This window comes from Molossus molossus, unplaced genomic scaffold (assembly GCF_014108415.1).
Source record: "Molossus molossus isolate mMolMol1 unplaced genomic scaffold, mMolMol1.p scaffold_m16_p_8, whole genome shotgun sequence".
NCBI lineage: Eukaryota > Metazoa > Chordata > Mammalia > Chiroptera > Molossidae > Molossus > Molossus molossus.
In genome coordinates this window covers 99,660,179-99,675,949 of record NW_023425402.1, presented here as the reverse complement: position 1 = coordinate 99,675,949, position 15,771 = coordinate 99,660,179, and the positions used below count along the sequence as shown (strand labels likewise).

General features: G+C 43.2%; 1 protein-coding gene across 1 annotated transcript in view; it reads right to left on the bottom strand.

Annotated features, from left to right (window-relative positions):
* Nucleotides 1-15,771, bottom strand: part of PLEKHG1 (pleckstrin homology and RhoGEF domain containing G1) — a 211,446-nt gene that overhangs the window by 82,948 nt on the left and 112,727 nt on the right. The window contains exon 4 of the mRNA XM_036248920.1: nucleotides 7,914-8,419. Coding sequence (XP_036104813.1) covers nucleotides 7,914-8,321 — 408 coding nt within the window. The 5' untranslated portion in view covers nucleotides 8,322-8,419. The remainder of the gene's footprint in view (nucleotides 1-7,913; nucleotides 8,420-15,771) is intronic.

The window sequence follows — 15,771 nt, the reverse complement described above, 5'->3', positions numbered from 1 at the left end:
CAGCCAGATGACCAACATGTTTCCCACTGTCCTTGAGCACACAGCTAGACCACATCGCCCAGCCCTCCTTAGAGCTTGCTGTGGCCACCTGACCACATTCCCACCCGTGACATGAGAGAAGGGGTGTGAGCCCCTTCTATGCCTGTCTCAGAAAACTCCCACATGCCTGCCTCTATGTCCTCTTGGCCTCTTGGTTGACTGAGAGGATGCAGACCCCCCCATCCTCGGAAGCCACATGCTGAAGTGACAGCCTCAACAGCGTGGGGCCCTGATGGCTGTGTGGGGGGTCACCACTTTCACTAACCTGAGCACTCACTCGAACATAGCCGGGACAGGAGAAAGAAATTAACTTCTGTTGTATTAAGTCACCAAATTTGGGGGTCTATTTGTTACTGTGGCTTAGCTGACTCTCATACACTAAATGTCCCAAGTCTTCGGAACAGTGGGTCTCAACCAGAGGCAATTTTACCCCTCAGGGGATATTTGGTGAAATCTAGAGACATTTTTGGTTTCATGTGTGAGGCTGGTGGTGGTTCTATTGGCATCTAGTGGGTAAAGGTTAGTTTGCTGTTAAACATCCTACGATACAATTAACTACCCCCCACAACCAAGAATTATTTAATCCAAAATGTGTTCGGTGCTGTCATTACAAACCCTGCTCTAGAGAGCATAAGCATTTTGGAAGAGGCCCCAAATCTTTGAACTCTTTGTGAGACCCTACAAGATTTGCGGCGGCCATGTGAATTAGTGGTAAGACACGTGGTCTTTGGGTGAAACCCAGCTTCCACTTCCAGCTCCACCACTAACCATTATGTGACCTAGGACAAGTTATTTTACCCTCTGCCCATGCAGTATTCTTGTGCTAAAGTAGGAGAATTATAGTAGTACCCACTCGATGGGGCTGAGTGAGGGTACAAGTACCTAACCCAGTGCCTGATCGATGGTAAACACTCAAACAATAGTTGCTGTTAATATAATAATCTTTTGTGTGTTTGTTGTGTTAGGGCACATCTCTAGAAAATTTAGAAGTGGTAGTTATGCAGTGTATTTACAGCTGTTAGAATCCATGAAGTGATGCAAAGTCGTAAAGCTCAAGGTATCTCATTGGTGACACTCATTGTCCACCAAGCTTGCAGGAGAATCTGACCAAGGTAGGTATTTTAAATACCCTCCTTAGCTTTGACCCCAAGTCTGGTCATAAATTAAGATTTGGCTGTAAAAATGTTTATGTAATTGAATAACCTAAACTGCCATCAGTCATTAAATACACATGAATTCTTGGGAGCAGCCAACAGCTACTTTTCATGGCAGCTCTGAAAACCTCAACTCACTGGGGTTTTAGTAAATGCTGCTGACCTTGAACTATTTTCATTGCTCGTTGGCAACAAATCAGAAGGCATTAACAGAACTTGCAAAATGGGCAAACCCATTAGGCATGGAGAGAGGGGAAAGGCTTAGGTACCTGCCCTCCCTCCCACATGACATTGCACAGAGCAGAGAGAATGACACTGGAGTGAGACAGGATAGGGAGGAAAGAAGGAGGCACGACAATGACAACAACAACAACAACAACAACAAGACACACAAAGGACCAGTCAGCGAGATTTGGGAATTACAGACAGTAATTAGAGGTGCTATTTGAGGAATAGTTTCTACATAAGTAAAAGCCTAGTTAACAGGTTTGCTTCTAAATTATCATAGATCTTAAATGGTTTAAAGAAATATCTCATTCACCCATTATGATAAAAGCCCTTGAAGGGAAAAACAAATAGAGACATTCAAATAAAAGTGCTCAAATGCCACGTAAAAAAAAAAAAAAAAAAAGTACATTAAATTGTGCCAAGTACCACAGTGTAAATTCTTTATTAAATCCACCCACATAACAAGCCTTCATTAAAGACAATCCCTGCCAAGCCCCACACTTTAGCACTGAACACATTTCCCCCTGCATTCAAGAAGTCTAGTCTCCGTGAACCTCATAAAAAGTGTCAGTACAATAAATGTTTATTTAACTTGGAGGTAAAGTATTGAGTGAGGACATCTGCAAGAACCAAGACGATACAACCTATGATAAGTCACTCTTCTCTAGAGCCTTTTCACTTGGTTCAAGACCATTCTCCTCTTGTCAAGCATCAGCAGTTACGGCTGGTCCAGGGAAGGCCCAGGTGGAAATCAGTCCTTTACAGCTAAGGAAGAGAGTAGCAGCACATCAACTGCCTCTTCCATACCCTACAAGCTTGTCTCCAACAGGATCAGTAGGAAGCCAGGTGTCATCAGAAACCACCTCAAATACAGTGTTGTCCTTGAGGGAGGAATGACCTGGGACAAAAGCCAACTTAGATTCCATTCCATCCAAGTCTTAGTCACCTCGAGAGCCTACCTAAGAGCTAAGTCTCCAGGCAGAGTAAAGGGTCGCATAATGGCAAGAACTCCCAAGGTGTGGTCCCTAGGTTTCCTTTTTCATTCTGCACAGACATAGCAGAAGGCTTGCTTCCCAGTGTGAGAGAGTTCCCCTTCCAACAAACTGGATACCTCCTTACTAAGGGCAGCTTTCTCTAAGCTCCAGCAATGGGCAGAATAGTTCTTAATGTGTTTCCCGTCACTGTGTGTGAAAAGCATTTTTCTCTCTACCACCTACCTTGACATTGTCTATACTGTCATGCAATAGACAAAGAGTAAGTGTAGACTGATAAATGTAAGAGCTGGGCTATGGAGAAGGTCAGAGATCACCACTGTAATCCTGGTTCAGCTACAGCATTTGAACACTGCTGAATGCTTTCAACAAAGATATGCTTGAGGCTTAGGCTCTTTAAAATGTAAACATTATTGCTATAGTACTCGGTTCTTAGTTTTTTAACACACTGTATGGATAAAGGTACTTGAACAGGATTTTAACTCTCTAGAAATTGATAGAAAAATAAACGTGCCACAAATATTTTACCCACTTTTTTCATAACACAGATGTCTTCAACATCCCTCCAACATGCTGACTTAATTTAGCATCTCTTATAATTCAAAAATGCCATTTCTAATAGGGATGGAACTTCCAATTACACAGCATTGTGTAACATGAACTATTTAAAAACTCCCCTAAAAGGTGAAAACAGGCCACGAACTATATCTGGGGCCAAATCTTAGGCGGCTCCCAAGGCTCTTTTATAGATCACTTAGAAAGACTGAAGTCCCCCACTCGACTCACGAGTCCCTGATCGGTCAATCTAAGGTCTCAGGAAATATGGACGAGACCCTTATTCTCTGCTTTCCAACTACAAATTTTTCTCTCTCCACAAATTGTATTACTGGCTATTTTACTTTTAACTTTAAAAGTCTGATTTCTATTTTTATCTAACTTTGTGAATGTTATTAGGAGCCATATATAGACATGGAAACAACGGCTCCATTGTTCCTTCGAGGAGGGTTAATAGTCAAGACCTCACCTCTCTCTCTCTCTCTCAAATGTCAAGTGTACAAAAGCAATGGACTTGGATGTTGGTTAAAGGAGCAGAGGACGGGGTTGCCATGATGGGGGGTGGGCCAGAGAGAAGGCTCTAGGGAGTAATTCAAGGAGTGAGGAGCAACAGGAATAAGAACAATAACATTTTTTAGTTAAATTTTCAGAAAGCATTGGGAATTCATTTCTGAATCCCTAAATGGCATGGGAAAGGAAAAATACCTATGTATTTGGGATTATTTTAATTTAATGTCTCTACATACGGGAAAGAAAGGCATACAACCTTCTTTGCAGGTGTAACCAACATCTGAGAACCCTACTGCCTAAATAAGGTTGGAAGGATCTCTTCTCAGGAATAAGTAACTCTGATGATATTGAACATGTCAAATCACATTGTGTCAGTGTCTCTTAAATCAGTGTATTTTTCAATCATCTTTTATTTATTTATTAATTTTTATCCTCACTTGAGGATATTTGTTTATTGATTTTTAGATAGAGTGGAAGGAAGGGAGGGAGGGGGAGAAAGAGAGAGAGAGAGAGAGAGAAAGAGAGAGAGAGAGATCAACGTAGAGAGACACAATGATTGGTTGCCTCCTGCATGACCCCAGCTGGGGCCAGGGATCAAACCTGCAACCCAGGTACTGGCCCTTGACCAGAATCAAACCCTCAACCCTTTGGTCCACAGGCTGACACTCTAACCACTGAGTCAAACCGGCCAGGGCTGTATCAATAATTTTTTACAAAAATGTTTCGGTTCATAAATTCTAAAAACCAAACCTGAACCTGAGCTGCAAGGATTATGTGTGGATATGTATGCAGATTAAATGAACTACTTACAGGGAAAATCAATTACCAAGAATGACTATAGATAGGATTTAATAAAGCAAAGTACAGAAAGTCTGAATTGTGCTATAGCTTACATAAAAAGTGACTTGCCAGTTACCTCTATAAATGCTTAGACTGTTTTTTTCCCCAGAAATACTACTTGCTGAGAAAGAGTCAACTAACAAGAAGCTCTGCCTTGCAGGCATGGTGTGTAGGGTGTTAATGAGTAGCCCTTTTTGTAATTTAAAATTCTGCATGGGAATGCAGACTGATGTAGCCACTATAAAAAAGAGTACGGACTTTCCTACAAAAACTAAAAATGGAACTGCTATGTGACCCAGTGGTCCCACTCTAGGAATACATCCTAAGAATCCTGAAATGCCAGTCAGAAAGAATATATGTTCCCTTATGTTCATAGCAGCACTATTTACAATAGCTAAGATCTGGAAACAGCCCAAGTGTCCACCAGCATAAAAAGCTGTAGCACATATATACAATGGAATACTATGCAGCTGTTAAAAATGAAGGATCTCTTACCCTTTGCAACAGCATAGACAAACCAGGAGATTATTATGCTAAGTGAAATAAGTCAGTCAGAGAAAGACAAATATCACATGATCTCACTTATATGTGGAATCTAATGAACTAGATAAACTGATGAACAAACTAGGTCCAGAGGCATGGATGCATGGAACAGACTGACAGATCTCAGAGGGGAGAGGGTGGGGGGATGGGAAGAACTTATATGCATATAGGCATAGCCTGCAGACACAGACAATGGTGTGGTGAAGGCTGGAGGTGGGGCAGGGGCTGGGGGGAGGGGGGAAAGGTGGAGGAAATAGGGGGGTACCTGTAATACTGTCAACAATAAAAAAATAAATAAAATTCTGTATTTGCAAAATCGAGAATATTAGAGAAGTCAGCTGCAGAATTAGAAAAACAGGTTAGACAGAGTTCAAGGAAAACAGATTTTAAAGGAATTGCCACTTTGCATTTAAAAAAAATACCCATCAAAACTGTCTTTATTGGGTAAAGTTGTTGCACGTGGGAAAATACAATAAGTCCTACTTAATGTCGTGGGTAGGTTTTGTGAGTTTAAGAGACATGATAAAGCTGATTGATACAGATAAAAGTTAAGTTCCTAAGGCATCTCATCAATGTTCTAATGAAACAACATTGAAAGAAACAACAGTATTCCAGGATCTGCTGTAATTGGCTATTCTTCAGAAAGGAAAGAACTAGACAAAATGTTCTGTCCACGTTTTGATCTTCAGAAATAGAGGTGGTCACATAGCAAAAGTGTGTGAAGAAAGGCTGTGACCACTGATCGCTAATCCGAAGAGATTGCTTTTTCTAGGTGGTGGGTGGATGACTCAGAGTGTTCAGGGACTTCCGGGACACAGCAGCATCTGCTTCTGCCTGCCTGGGTGACTCCATCCACATCTGGGACTCCTCTTCCCCACTACCCTCCCTCTCAGCCCCCTTCTTCATGTTCCTCTTCCAAGTGATGTGTTGCCTCAAAGTTTCAGTGGACTCATTAGAAACAATCCAACTGCATTCATAATAATAATGTTGGAATCACCCTTTTTTTTTTTTTCCCTAATTGAACTTCTGCTGTAGTGAACTGAATACTCTGATTATTGTTCTGAAAGACCTTAGGTAAGACAGTATAGTTACGCTCAACTGGCAAATTCAAAGGAGGCTGGTGATGATGATAATTTCTATCTGTTCATTGCTGACCTTGTGCCAGGCACTGTTGTAAGAGCTATTCATATATTACTTAATCTAATTCTCATAATAATAACCCTGAGGCAGGAACTACTTATTAGTCTCATTTTATAATTGAACCATGGGCACAGATTTACAGTCTAATACAGTGGTCAGCACCAACCTGGTCCTGAAGTTTTACTGGAACTTCTACGCCCCCTTATAGCTGCCTTCGAGCCGCAGTGGCTGAGCGGAGCCGGGGTGACAGACAGACCGTGGGGCCCAGAAAGCCTAAAATATTTACTATCTGGCTCTTCGTAGAATATGTCCACCAATCCCTCATGTAAAACGTGGGTAATTCATGGAAAGGAAAAAAAGGCAAGAACATTTGGACAGCTTGAAATAGATGTTTTACTGAAACGTTCTCAGCAAATATTCTGTCTTGAGTGTCTTTTACTCATTTTTTCTTCTCATCATCAACAAGGATTTATTCAGGAAAAAGAAAGGATTGCAGATCTGGACCTTCAGACACGGCAATATACATGCAAGTTCTCTCGATCTGCTTTCTTTCATTCACATTTTACCTTATTACTTCTCACCTAAGGTGAATCAACCAGCCCAGAGAAAGCAAGTGTTCATGGAATTCCAGTTCAGTAACTGAAGGCTTCTCTCTTAGGATAGTACGTTTGGATTAGGTGAAAAAGTTTCCAAAAGAGAAAGAAAAGGGAGAGATTAAAGAAAGCTTCGACAACCATAAATTTCCTAGGAGGTTGTGAAATGTTTGGCAGTTCCACAGGTATTCCTTTGCAAGTACAAATGACATCACTGTTGAAATTACAAAACAATTGGCCTGGTTTATTTGACATTTGGTATCACATATTGTTTTGGTTGAACATCAATTGATTTTTTTATTTTTACTGGGAAGTCATGTCATAACTATTTTTAGTAGACAGTGTCTGGTTCTATTATTTGTGGAACTCAACACACAATCAGGCCTTAGAATATTTTTGCTAAAGCTGTAAGAATGTATGTATTTGGTGGAGAGTGTTCTCATTGGCAAATGTTCTACTATATGTTCTATTCTGAAACACTTTAGAATTAAAAGTCTAAAACAGGAAGTAGGCACTAACAAAGGAAAAAATTTGGTATATTATTAGGCAGCAAAGTGGGTGTAGCTTTATAATATGTAAATTTCCTTTAAATATTAATATTATAATCATTGATTGAGAATGAGTTAACATCTGAGCTGCTCTGGTAAGTCTTACTCAATCCTTAAAAACCTATCTATTTACTGGAAAAGTGAACAGAAATTCCCCAGACAAAGCCCCCAGTTTTCTTTGCCCTTCACCACCTTCCACCAAATGCCAGCCACCCCAGAGAACAGCACAGAGCAGCAGTTCCTAAGCTTGGCTGCATATCAGAAACACCTGGGATCTCCCACCACCCAGGCCACACCCCGGGCCCTCAAAATTATAGTCTCTGGAGGTGGGACACAGGCATCAGTATGTTTGGGAGCTCCCAGACGCCGGTAGAGCTGTGATTAAGATGAAGATAGCCTGATGGGCTCAGTCCAGATACACCTGACACCTGCAATGCAGGAAGCCTGAAGTCCTACTCCATCCTCTGTCCACTCCACTATCTGCCAGGCGCTCAGACGTCTGGTGTAGGAGTTGTTAACACATTGGTGAATGCGCTGGTATTATCATTCTTGCTCCTAACACATAATCAATTCAGTCATGCAAATATTGAGAGGAGTCTAACACAATGAGTACGGCCCTAGGGTTTCTCTTAAGTTACGACCTGTTGAGATGGTTTACACAGCACTTCTGCATCTTGGGAGACGACAAATCCCCAACACCTGGCTTTGGCCCTTATTTTGCAAGCATGTTTATCCTGCGTGACAAACTCAATAAGAAAAGGTCTGCCTTACCTCAACGATGCTTTTTAAATCTTGCACATAAGTCCTCTCAGTCTCCAGGATCTCCTGAACAACTCTATCCACATAGAGGAGCTTGGGGCTGGGAGCCGATTCCGCACTTGCTTTGGTGGCCCCGTTGGCCTCCGCTCTCCGCTGGGCCCGGGGCTGCCTCTCGCTGCCCGCGTCGGGGCTCTGTTGCCCGGCCAGGCTATCCCTCTGCAGCTCGCTGCTGGACACGGGCCTGGCTGGAATCAGCTCCAGTTTTATGGCCCCTGCCTCCTTATCCTGGGGAAACAAGCCCAAGTGGCTGTTTGAAACTAAGGTCATTCGGCTGCCAAAGGAACCATGGCTGTCCCGGGAAGACGCCGAGGACGACGTGGAGCCAAAGCTGACGGGGCGGTCGCTGTCCGACAGCTCCATGGTCTTCAGCTCTTGGCTGCGGGAGCACTTGGCTGGGGTCTTGGGATCCGGATCTTCGGTTACAGCTAATGGCACTTCAAGACGCAACCGGTGGACATCTACATACATTAAAAAAAGACAGAAAGAAAAGAAAAAAGACAAAGTAAGCATTTTAAAATGACATCAAACAGAAGACTTAAAGGAGGTTAAAACCCAGCCCAAATACATAGAGTCAAAAACAGAGAGGCCGCAGGTCAGTTATAGAAGGACGTGAAGAGGTACTGTGGTAGGCTGAGCTAAAGCATCACCTGGGACCGTGCGAGAAACGCAGTCTCAGGACCACCCGGACCTACTGAACTCCACTGCACCTGGACAAGGGGCTGGTGCCGTTTGCACACACGTTAAGGCTTGAGAAGCGCTGTAACCATTGTCTCAAAATGTGGGCACCTGGGATGGCTAACGTGCAGACTGGTCCTGAGTCTCTAAATTAAAAGCTCAGCGGTCAGGGCATAAGGAATCTATCGCTTTAACAAGCACCACAAGTGATTCTTATGTACTTAAAGAAACGCGCCCTATGTGATTCTTATGGAATTTTGCGAAACACTGTTCTTCATTTGGGGTGTTCCACCGTAATTCCACACAATTTGAAGCCTCCATTCCGGAACCACCACTACTTAACGGATGCTGACGATGTACATTTTACTAGCACACAGCATTAGAGAAAGTGTCTCATGGATAATATGTCTCTAATTCTGGGCAAGAAAAATCCTAATTTTAAGACCCACACCCCCTTTCAAACTCACACTCTTACCACAACATGTCTCCAAATCTCTACTTGAAAGCTGACGTTGTGGTATATATAGAGTTACGCTGTTACAAAGTATATTTAAAGTTAGATGACATGACAGTGCAATCATATAATTAAATAGTAAATAAATATAAGAATTCATTTAAGAGAAAATGATGTATTTGAAAAGAAACAGGCTGTTTGTTTTTAGAAGAGGGCATGAGAAAAGACTATCTGGGAAGTCAAGGCCATTTAACACCCATAGCGCTGAAACCTTGGGTCCATAAAGGCCCTACGTGAAATTCAACCTTTCAGAAGCTATTTTGGTGAAACACCAAGTTCCGAACTTCTTCATTTGTAAGGCAGGGTCAACATTTGCCCCCCTGATGAGATCTCAGGTTTATGAAAACAAAATGCCATACAATAAAGTGTGATTTATGAAGAAGTTTGCTTCACTGAGGTAGATTGCCTTACCGCCAAAATCCGTGTTTATGGGTTTCGTTTAGAAAATTAGAAGAGTAACACTTACGCTTGGGAGGTTAAGACAAGACAGACACAATGACGAGAATATAGAGTAATGATCCTTTTTCAAGAGGAACATGAATTTGGGTTTACTCTATAACAAGCGTCATCAAACAGCTGGTACTAATATTTCTAGAATATAAAAAATCCATTGCCCTGGCCAGTTTGGCTCAGCGGTTAGAGCGTCGGCCTACGGTCCGGAGAGACCCGGGTTCGGTTCCCGCTAAGGGCACATACTTCAGTTGCAGTTTGTCCCCGGCCCTGGTTGGTTGTGCAGGTGGCAGCCACTCAATGTGTCCCTTCACGTCGATGTTTCTCTCTCTCTCTCTCCCTCCCACTCTATCTGTACAAAAAATGGAAAAATATCCTCAGGTGAGGATTAAAAAAAAAAAAAAGAATCCATCAAGTCTGCATCCTTCAATATTCTGACTTTTTCTAGAGAATTTATATCCGTAGCAAATATTAGTGATAACTTAAAATACAAATATTAAAATGACTGAATATAGAATAAAGGAACTAATATGGGCCAACAAGGAAGAATGGTAAGAAATGTGTAGGAAATGAGTAATTTATCAGCATAACCACTACCACATGGTATAAGTTTGCGGGAAATTTTTAAAGCTTTTGCAATATTCTTTCTGCTTACCTTATAACAACTTTATGATCTATAGAACATGGACTGGTTATTGTAGTTAAAATGCACTTGCCCTAAAAAGCATGATCCAACTTGTGGCAAAAATCCAAGCAGCAGCCAGGCACTGAGGTATGCTTGCCCACATTTGGGATTGGGGTTAAGAAAGCCCTGGGCCGTTCAGAGTAGGAGCAGACACAACAAGGTTTTCTTCCTTTTGGCATCCACCATAACCATAACCAGTGAGGTTGATTTCACTTTCACAACCGGGCATTAACTTGGAAAGTATATGAGGATTCTTTAAGGTCCCAAGGGTCGAATGAGGCTATGAGTTAGGACGAAACGGAAGTGGGATATACTGTATACGAAAGCTGGGGCCCCTGGCAGGCTCTTGATCAACCTACCTCCCTAGATCTGATATACTGCTTTCCAGGGCAAGTTCTGGTTTTCTGACTCGACAAAAATCAACCCTCTCTCCAGTACAGAAAATTATATTGAATAGGTATACAACTCTTGCCAAACGCTCATTATCAGAAATGGTGAAAAATGAACACAATAGAGACTCATTTTTTTTACTTCCTTTCAGTTAGCCAGTCAATATTGGGACTAAGGGATGAAAGAAGAACCAAATATTGCCAGTGTTTTCAGAGGGGTCCATGTTGGCCTGCTGGGGATGACAGTGCCTTTACACTTCCAAAGGTAGGGCGAAGTGGGATCTGAAACTCAGGTCAACAGGGGTCACTTTAAGCAGAGTCAAATAGCAGCATGAATGGGGCCCTGTTCCGAGGAGAGGTTCACATGTTACAATACCAGGCCATGTCTAGCTGGTCCTCAAACACCAGAGGTTTGAACTGTGCAGGTCCACTTGTATGCAGGTAATTTTCAATAAATACCTGTACTGTTTTTGATCAGGACTCTGCAGATACAGGGGGCCAACTGTATGCATTGATCTATGTCATTTTATATAGGGGCCTTGAGAATCTGGGGATTTGGGTATCCATGGGGTCCTGGAACCAATCCCCCGAAGATACTGAGGGACAACTTAAATTTCTGGGGAGTCAAAAGTTAAATGCAGACAACGGGGCTGGGGTCAGAGCCCCTAATCCCTGCATTGTTCGAGGGCCAATAGTATTCTAGGCCACTGGACTGACAAACCTGTTCTTCAGACTGCCAACCAGGCATTTCATAACACCAACTATGAGATATTTGGTAGCTGTAGTATTTAGCCAAGCATACTGCCCCAAATTAAACACCTTCCAAAATTACCAATGACAGAAGTGAAACATTAAAAGCTAGGTTGTATAATGGCATATAATATGAGGCTGCATTTGCTAATGGATAACATTTTTCAGGTTAATTCATTGCTTAGAAGATAATTATAGCTTTCTCACGTAAGGCAAGATACCTCATAAAAACTGTCTAGTCTTGTTCTCACCTACTTGAAAATAATTTAAGATTTTCACCCTGTCTGGCCTATTCTTCCTAATGCCATTCACCAATTTTTAATATGTATTTCTGGAGCTGCACTGACCAACACAGCAGCCAGTAGCCATTAATGTGGCTATTAAGCACTTGACATGCAACCAGTCTGAATTACAATGTGCTTTAAGTGTAAAAATATACTAGATTTCAAAGAATTAGTATGCTATGCAGCAGAAACTATAAAATACCTCACTAATAATTTTTATATTAATTACATGTTGAAATACTATCTTGGAATAGTGTGCTAAATGAAATATCTCCTTAATATTCTCTTCACTGGTTTCATTTTACTCGTTTTAATGTGGCTACTAGAAAACTGCAAATTATATATGTGGCTTGCTTTATGTTTCAGATGCACAAAGCTGATCGAGAAATATTCTAGGTAATTCTGTAAGATTTAAATTTGTTTCCTTATCAATCTTTGTTTCAATAATAATGGAGAGGTGTATATGATTGAGTTTGTCTTTTTGCTTAAGCTCCACTTATTAGCACACAATATTGTTACAGATTGGCAAAAATAGTGTTGGGCGACAATCCCAGCATGCTAGCTCCTGGGGTTACTGATTTCCCATGATAAACTGAAACACGAGCTAGAAAACTATAGAGCAGGAACGCTTTTCCCTCTTCCTTGAGTGAAAGATGTTGGCAGGTTGTATTACCATGTGGGTAATTTTATGCTTTGCTTTGCTTTCCTTTTCACAGCCTCTCTTTCTCTCTTACCAAACCCCACACGCGGGGCTAGTGATATAGCATCTTCTGCAAACTTGCCAAACATTGCTGATGGCCCCGTCAGTGTGAGTGGGTGTTTTGATCATGAACACCCTAAAATAAGTTGGTTCTACCCTCCTTGAGTATCCTGGTCCTTCTGCTTTGCTAACCCACAGCTGTTGGTGGTGGAAGCCCAGGCAGAGGGGCGCTGGAGTCCTGATGATTCTCATCAGCCCCATCAGCCATCAGCCCCAAAGCCATCAGCCCCACCAGCCATCAGCCCCAAAGCCATCAGCCCCAAAGCCATCAGAATAAAATATTCCTCCTCGTGCGTCTTCGATTTAAAGAAATGGCTACACAGCTACGATGTAGATACACTTTTGTACAGTTCACTTCACGACGAGCCTCTCTCTCATTTTTCCTCAGTGAAAGCCTTAACTCCTTGGCTTGTCTATGTTTCCTCTTCAAACTTCCATTATTTTAATTGCTCTCCTTTGAAATATCCCTGCCAGAATCAAAAACAGCCCTTTTGGGCTCTGACTCGTCTCTTGGGCTGATTTAGGGTTGAGGCCGAACTTTCCATGGCAAGGAAAGCCCAAGCTTCCTGTGACCATGTTTACACGTCGAAGGGGATGATGGGTGCGCACTGACCACTTCCTGTCACCCCCCAGGACGGCTTTGCACGGCGAGGCAGAACCCTGCACAGCAGCTGAGAACTGCTCAGGATCTCCAGATTCTGCTCATTGCTATTCTAGACTACAGACACGTAAGTGAGTTCCTTGGCAGGAAATCAGGACAATCAAGAGACTGTGTTGTGCTCAAGACCATCAAATGATTAAAATTTGTGGCTCCTTGTCATACTGCCTGCAAGTTGCTCAAAGAGGGAAGGCATGAGAGAGACTAAAATGTAAGCAAGAAGTTATCCTAGTGGTCAGCAAAGTTCACTTAGAACAGAGCCAGTCCTTGCTACAGCCTCAATCAAAGTGTAAACAACCAACTTCGTGATTTAAAACAAAGAAACCCAAACATCTTTTAAGAGTCAAAGTTATAAGAAATATACACATTTATGTATTTCAAAGACAGCATCAGGTATTTGAAGAGAAACTTTCTCCCCTAACAGCTCTGAGCTTGCGGACAGCTCGGTAGATAAAAGCCCCCAGGTCACAACACCTCTTGGCTTTCTAAGATACCAACAAGACTCTTGCGTTAATTGCAGGGCCAGGACTACAATTCCACATGTTCCTTAAAGCTCAGAGTGTTCAATCCGGGAAACACGATTTTCACGCTAATTTTGTAGCTGTTTGGTGATGAAGTCAAAAATCTTGCTACCACGTTAATTTGTTAGTTTGACCGATGTTCTACGGTTATGCAAGATGTTTACGTTAGGGGCAGCTGCATGAAGAGCACAGAGGAACTCTGGATTTATCTTGGCAACTTTTCTGTAAATTAAGAACATTTCCAAAACGAGCAGTTAAAACAAGTCTTGTTGCACTGAAGACTCGGCGAAGCTGCACGGGGCACACGCCTGGAGTGGGTCTGCCTCGGGCTGGCCTGCAGTGTGTGGGTTCTCGACTTCCTGCAGGAAAGATTGCGCAATATGAGTCCAGGAGGTTTTGAGAATATGTTTAGTAGAGCTGGAGCGGTGAAATAAGGAAGGACCGAGGATACAAGCAGCAGCAGGAGAGCCTAGGCAGGGCTCTTTGGCTCAGTGAGAAGTCAGAGAGGAGGGGCCTTGGAGACAGGTCGGGGGTTAGCTCAGGACGAAGTGCTGCTGCCTGCTGCTCCCCTGGTTGCAAGTCTCATGGGGACCCTTAGAGTTTAGGAGACGCAGGCCTGTGGGGGAAGAAGAGGGCACGGGATGAGCGTGGGTGTGCTCCTGGGACCTTCGTTTTGAGGGGTTTTAAAGGCTGGCAGTTTAGGGGAGGTCTTGGGGGAGGATCTCAAAAGAACGTTTTTCCAGGTGTGTCCTTCCAGGGGCACAGTCTGCACTGACTGGTGTGTGCCAGAACAGGGGGTCAAAAGTCACTGCAGCCAGTCCTGGTGTTGCCCGCCTGGACTTGCTGCTCGTCTGGGCCTGGAGCAGAAAGAGAACTGAGGCTGAGGTGTTAACTCCAGGGAGGAAAGGTCAGGGGTCCAAACCCCAGGACCCGCGATAAGAGAGCTCAGGGTGTGACCTGCACGAGCAGCAAGGTGCCGGGGAAGACGGGTCGCACTGCGGGGAGGCCTGGTACCAGTCTTGCTCGTTGCTAGGCCCCCTAGGGCTTTCTCCCTGGGGACCTTCTGGATCAGCCAGTTTGCTCAGTCACCAGTCTCAGTTTCCCCATTCCACTTGCAAAGGGATTTTCCTAGCTTCACACTAGCCTGCCTCCAAGCAAGTATTCGAAGAAGATCAAGAATAAGAAAGACATTTTGCAAAAATGCTCTTGTTAAAACAAGAGGTGAATAAAGAACAAAGTATTCAGATAATTTCTAATTGACCCCTATGCGCATGCGTGGGAACTAAGAGGTACAAGAGCCACCAAGGCTAAGTAGGGATTAAACAAGACAGTTAATACAGCTAATGTATTAGATAAATGGCCTTAGCCAAGCGGGGACTCAAGTCCCTGATGCAGGGCACAGGCATGCATTTCGGTTAAAGAGGACCTTAGGGAATTCCCTTCTGGCTTTTTATACAAATGCAGCTGTTCTTATCTGGTGGTTTAGTGTGGGAGGTGAAGGAGATTATGGGGTGGGATTAAAGCTAAACTATGGGCTGTGTTTTCACTTTTAGAGGGAACTGTTGTCCACCAAAACCCAGGCCCTTTCGTCTTTAGTAAGTAGTTTCAGTTGAACACACTGCCCAGCCTCCCTGCCGTTCGATATGGCCATATGGAAAGGACATGTGTCTCTCTGGGGGTCTGTTTCTCAAGCATTAGACGTTGTTCCTCCAGCTGTCCTTCCTCCCACTGCAACCTAGAAACGGCAGGGACCTTGCCCAGGACACGGACATAACACCAATGCCCTAGAGCAGTCATTTTCCACCTCATGGCTCACATACATTAACCACTAAAATTCCATAGCACACCATAAAACACATTTTTTGTTGATCTGACAAGAAAAAAAGGTATAATTTTTATTCATTCACACCGGATGGCTATTGTTGTGTTGGCTGTTGTCATTTTTGTATTTGGCAGTCTACGGGGAAAGAGGTCAGTGCCCCTGACTAGACGGCAGGTATTGCATGGAAACGTTCAGTTGCACGGGTTGAAAATCGCCGCCCTGGAGTATGGCAGAGCGTGAAGACAGAGGCACCTGGTGGTCGCGGGGTCGGACATGCTCTGGGCCATCACATTACAAAGCCC